The sequence below is a fragment of the Gavialis gangeticus genome, unplaced genomic scaffold (genome assembly GCF_001723915.1).
Source record: "Gavialis gangeticus isolate Ggan-Ray unplaced genomic scaffold, GavGan_comp1, whole genome shotgun sequence".
Taxonomy (NCBI): Eukaryota; Metazoa; Chordata; order Crocodylia; family Gavialidae; genus Gavialis; species Gavialis gangeticus.
In genome coordinates, this window is record NW_017729031.1 from 61929549 (window position 1) to 61935489 (window position 5941).

Sequence of the window (5941 nt, forward strand, 5' to 3'; positions counted from 1 at the left end):
TTCACCAGAGCGCCCCATGGGATGATGAGGTTGAACGGTCACAAACTACTGTGAGACTGTTTCAGGCTGGACATTTACTGTCCGAGCGCCCAATGTCTGGAACAGCCTGCCATCGGAGATGGTTCAAGCACTGACATTGAACACCTTCAAGAGCAATTTGGATGCTTATCTTGCTGGGATCCTATGGTTCCAGCTGACTTCCTGCCCTTTGGGTGGGGGGCTGGACTCGATGATCTTCCGAGGTCCCTTCCAGCCCTAATGTCTATGAAATGTATGAAATCTATTTTTTTTCCCCAAAATCAGCTTTAGTTTTTCTTTTTATATTTCATGCCTTCAAACACACACAGACACACACACACACACAATTGCCTGGTAACTCTAACCCTTGCTGTTCTTTCTATATACAATAGCATCCCAGGAAGTAAACTATTTTACTTTTCCAAGCTCTGCAGTAACCATGGAGCAATGGAGCAGGATGCATTAACAGGGAATGTACCTGCTTACACAAATGAATACAAGATGATATTCTGTGACTGTTCTTTATGTAACAAGTTAGAGACCATAATAGAGTTGAAAAGGGTTGTCTAATGTTTGATGTCAACAATACAGTTTTGTAAGACAGCCTCAAGCATTGGGTATTAAACTCTTCACAGAAAGCAGAGACCAAAGATGAGACTGATAACATGAGAATACGTTTACTTACGGTGTTAAAATTTGGGAAGAGTCCAACAGCAGAACTACTGTCCACAGGAAAGGACATAAAAGGTTTGATATCCAGTGAAGGCTGCATCATCAAGGTAGGTGTGCGCACAAGGGTAGGAAGTGTCGTAGTGCCTGCCAAGAGCAAAGCAAAAAAAAAGGATTGATATCACTCCCTCATACTCAGACATGCAGTTTACACAAGTGCCCTTCCATGCACACAAATCTAGGTAGAGAAAAATAATTTCTTGCTGCCCCAACTTGCGAAAAATGAACATTACACAGAAGTAATGAAGTGGTGCAGTAGGAGTAAATACAATTAAACAATTCCTGTTTCTTCATACTCTAGATGAAGCAGAGTGCTTCCCCCTGACCATGGCTACTCAGATCCTGGACAGAGGCATATGGTAAATAAATCACATGGACAGGTAGAATAAAACCCTTCCAAAAATGAAAAATTACTAAGAAGCCAAAAGGAAGGGTTGGGTAATTAAAGCCACATGCTTTTGCAATTCAGGGTTGCCCGTTTGATCAGCCAATATTGATGTTTGTGCTAGTTGGGGTACAGAGATGCTGCACAAATCTGTCATATTCATGGAGATTAAAAGGGAGAGGGCTCTCAGTCCTTCCTGCTGAGAATGTTCCACTTTGTATAAATAATTAAACATTTTTCACTGGGGTAGGGAACTAAAACCTAGGTGTCCCACCTTTTAAGTGAGTGTCTTAACCCACCTGGTTAACAAGTCACTAATTTTCTTGTTCTCTTTCTCCCCAGTGAAGAATATTATAAGGAGTAGAGGAGCCATCTAATAAGAGATTGCCTCAGAATGCACAACTATTCAATGCTTTGGACACTCTTGAGAAGTAAGGTTCAAATCCCCTTCACAGAGATGTAGGAACTGAGCTAGGATTCCAGAACCCCTGCAGCTTGCACTCTTCTTCTGCAGTTGACATAGCCCCAAATCATAAATTTGTAATTACTAACTTTACTTGCAAAATTTTTCACTCCTCAGTATAAATGTCTAATCACTGGAATTACATTTTGCTACCTGGGAATGCAAAATATTCTACAATCAATGTGTGCGACCCCTAGGTACTCTAAATTCATTAAACGTTTAATAAGATCCTATCAAGCAAAAAAGCAAGGCATATGAAAGCCTGAACTGTTACACACATTTATAAATGCACCTATCACTCTACTACCTGGACATGCATTGCAAATACAAAATGATGCTATTATATAGACTATTAAAACGCTGGGCGCTTACACAAGTTACATTTTTCACACGATAAGGTACCTGCAAGCACTCTACAGCTTGTGACAACACCTGCTCATGGCTGCAAAATGCTTTTAAAATGGCTGATCGCACAAAAAAATAACCCATGTTATATCCGCTATTAGCTGAAGCTCCAGAACAGAGCACCTTGGGGAAATTCTGTCCAGGTATCCTGTAAGGATTAAATGCAGGAGATTCCACCTGCATCCCATGCACCATTGCAGTGCTGGGTTAGTGCTTGCTCCTCCCCCGGTGCTGCCACAGACAGGAGTCTCCTCCCTGTGCAGTGGGAGAAGGGAGGGGAAGGGGATTGGGAGAAGGTACCCTGATGGGGACTTCAGGGGAGCTGCCCCAGGGCAGTGAGGTGAGGGGGATCCATTCTCCCCTCCCTCACCTCCTTCCTGCCCCAGTTCCAGCCACAGCAAAGCTGAGCCAGTGGTAGCCTCATGCTGCTGCTGTCAAGAGGCTTGGGCAAGAGGTTGGGGGAATGGAGTCCCTGCCTTGCAGGTTTGGGCCAGCTCCCCACCATACCTCAGCTGGGGCACCTTGTGGGGCCTGCAAGGTAGGGGGGCTCCCTCCTCAAGCTTCTTGATAGCGGCAGCATACAGCTGTCAGCTTGGCTTTGCCACAGTTGGAGCTGAGGTGGGGGGGCAGGGTGGAATGGAGCCTCCCCACCTCACATCCCTCCCAACTATGCTGGCTGAGGTACTGGGGGTGGGGGGTGCAGAAGGGGGTGGTGGAAGGGAGTCACAGACAGAGCTGGACCTGGAAGGGTGGGGTGGGGAGAGGGGTGGTTTGACAGCTTCTTGGGAGGCTGCTGGAGCACCACTGACTGCTGGCCAGGGCTGGTGCAGGCAGGCTCAAGCCCCTCCCCCCAGGCAAACACCAGTTGGGTTCATTGGTGCACTAACTCATGGCACTTTGTGTAAAACACCATGAGGTACAGCACCCCCCTGACAAGCTACCTAAACATCTGTAGGCACCCTCTTTATCGTGTTTGTTTTCCCCAGCTTTCAAATAAATTATCTACTGCCCATATGCATCAAACTAAACAATTCCATTCACTGACTTCACTCAGCCCTCATTTCTCATCTGCCCCCTCTTCTGACCCTCCAGGCACCTTTTCTTCAGACCTCCCCTTATCTATCAAGTCTTGCACATAGTCATGTAATTACCTGCTCCTTAACACTTTCCAGGCACCCAGTCAATTTATTATCTACCAGCCTACGTCCTCAAGGCAACCAAACTAATGTCTCAAATCCATCCTTTCCCCCTTAGTTTTCCCAACTTGGGCTCTATATTACAACCTTATATCTCATCTCCAGTCCAAACTCTCTCCCCTACTTACATCATCTTAGTTATGCACTCTCATCCCCTACTGAATTCATTCTCTGCCCCCAATATAAATCATCCATAAAACCAATGATTCTCTAATGTAGAAAAACTAATTCTATCCCACAACAAACCACTTGATTTTTTTTACCCCAGTGAACTCCAGTCCCATTGCTCTTATTACCCTTCACAGCACTCTTATTATGTTTCACAGAAGCCACAACTGAAAAATGCAAGGACAAGAGTTGGCCTGGGTTAGGTGATTCTCTGGTCCCAGGCAAAGGCAAAGCCAATGAAGCATCTAAGCTATTTCAGGGTTCCCTGCACTTTTTTGAATGAGGCAGAGAAAAAAGACATGGAGCAAACATCTCTCTTCCTCATCATGTCAAACCACCCACACCCTCCTACAATATGCCAGGCAGACACTCCCTCCCCACCCTTAAAGGTTAGTTAAGTAGCTGTTTCTCACCGCACCTAGGACATTCAGGGTGAAAATTAATTCAAATAAGACAGGGTTTTTTCCCTTTGTCTTGTGATCCTACTATCATGGATATATAGATGCAGTTCACATAATCCATGCTGTCATATCTGAGCAGAAAATTGATATTTTCCAACTTGGCTGCAGCACAGGAACAAGGTCAAAGTGTATCAGATTTATGGCACACCATGGTCTTGCCACCTTTTTTGCTTCTGTAGTGTTTAGAAGACTGCTGTAATGCCATGCCAGCCTTGCTGTACTCCTGCATGAAGGCAAGATTTATTCTAGGATAACTACCTGACTGTTTTTGAAGCAAAGGGTCTTTTTTTATATATTTTACTGGGCTGACTGTATAGTTGAAAGAGAAGTTAGGTAAGCTTAAAACTGCCCTTCCTCAGGTTTCAGAGAGAAGCAGATACCACTAGAGCTAAACAGCAGCTAAATCAAAAGCATGTTTTCTAAATTTAAAGACTTGTTTGAAACATTTAAGTAAATTAGATGCTCAGTTGTGCATAGTCTTGTGAAATTCATTGACATTTGTGCCTATTAACTGTAAGTCAGTGCTTATTCAAGTAGATACAAGAAGCTAAGGTTTTTGATTATAGCCATGTTGGTCTAAGGACATAAGCAGGCAAGGTTCTTTGAGTAGATGTGATATCTTTCAGGGGTGTGTGAAATGGGCCATATTCGATTCAGATTCGGCCTGAATCTGGGACAGTGATTCAATTTGTTGATTCGGATCACTGACCCTGATTCAATTAATTCGAATCTGAAGATTCGATGCTGATTTGGAGAATCAGCGATTTGGCCATAGACACAGCTTTAAATGTTTTTTCTACATACCTTGAGATACCAGGCATGGCTCATGAATGCTGCGATGGTGGGGTGAATAGAGTGTCCCTCAGAGGCATGGTGGGCACCCTGCATGCTTGGTGGCAAACCCGAAAGTGGACTGGAAGTAGTTCCAGTCCACTTCTGGGTCTGCTGCTGAGCCCGCAGGGGGCCTCCCCTGCAGCCCCTGGCTTGGTGATTGGCTATGGGGGGACCCTGGGTACCCCCCCAGACCCAGAAGGCACCAGTTGCCAAGCTGGGGAGGGCACGGGGGGTGGGGAACCCAGCGCACTCCCTGGTTGACCCAGAAGTGGACTACAAGTGCTTCTGGTCCAGTTCCAGGTCTGCTGCTGAGTACGCTGGGGAGCCCCACAGGCTCTTGTGGGATGCTCCATTCACCCCAGTATCTCAGCATTCATAAGCCAGCTGCTACTTTGAGGTATGTAGAAAAAACATTTAAAGCTGTGTCTATCTCCGAATCGCCAAATCTTTGAATCTCTGAATCAATTTGGAGGGTTCTGATTCGATTCAGAGAGATTAAAGGGTCTCCAGATTCAATTCGGAGATTCAGCCACCAGATTGGGCAGAATCTCTGCCGAATCAAATCAGGGACTGAAGCTTCACACAGCCCTAGTATCTTTTATTAGAACAATTGAGTAGTTGGCACCAGCAGAGACTCCTTGTGCCTGAAGAAGGGTGACTACATCTGAAAGCTTGCCAAGAACTTTTTTCCAAATAGTCAGTTGGCTTAGTACAAGATATCACATCTACTCAAAGAACCTTGCTTGCCTAAAGAAGCTAAAGCCTATCTAATGTACCTATGGCCTCTTTACATCTGCAATGAAAATGGCATCAATATGCTTGTTTCCTCTCAAAGATTTACCAAAGAAATTGTTCTCTGCTGCAAAAATGTCTATACTTTTCACTAGCTGATTCCAAAGTAGATTTCCACAATTCAGATTTCCGTATTACATGCACAAGGAAACAATGTTGCATTTAATTATGCACTGTCCTTCTAATTAGGTAAAGTTACAGCCATTGTTGATATGAAATCTGCTAGTACAAGCTGATGTCTATCAATCACTTATCTGGTTATAGGGACACATATTAAAGTATTTATTTAAAAAGCTTTTGCCAGTCAGTATTAGAAATGAAGCTGTGTCAAATGCTTATTAAATATAGCTAACAAAATAGTGAAATTTGTCAAATTAAAAATTAAATATTACGAGTAAAAATATATAGTTTGTGAGCAATTTGAGAATTCACTGAAGTCAGAAAGAGGGTCCCATTTATCTCCAGGTCACCAACCCCCCCCCCCCCCCCC

General features: G+C 44.2%; 1 protein-coding gene across 2 annotated transcripts in view; it reads right to left on the minus strand.

The window, feature by feature from the left end:
* Positions 1-5941, minus strand: part of ZNF385B (zinc finger protein 385B) — a 363103-nt gene that overhangs the window by 184205 nt on the left and 172957 nt on the right. For both annotated transcript variants that reach the window (XM_019523035.1, XM_019523034.1), the window contains exon 2: positions 704-834. In XM_019523035.1, the coding sequence (XP_019378580.1) occupies positions 704-834 (131 nt within the window). The remainder of the gene's footprint in view (positions 1-703; positions 835-5941) is intronic.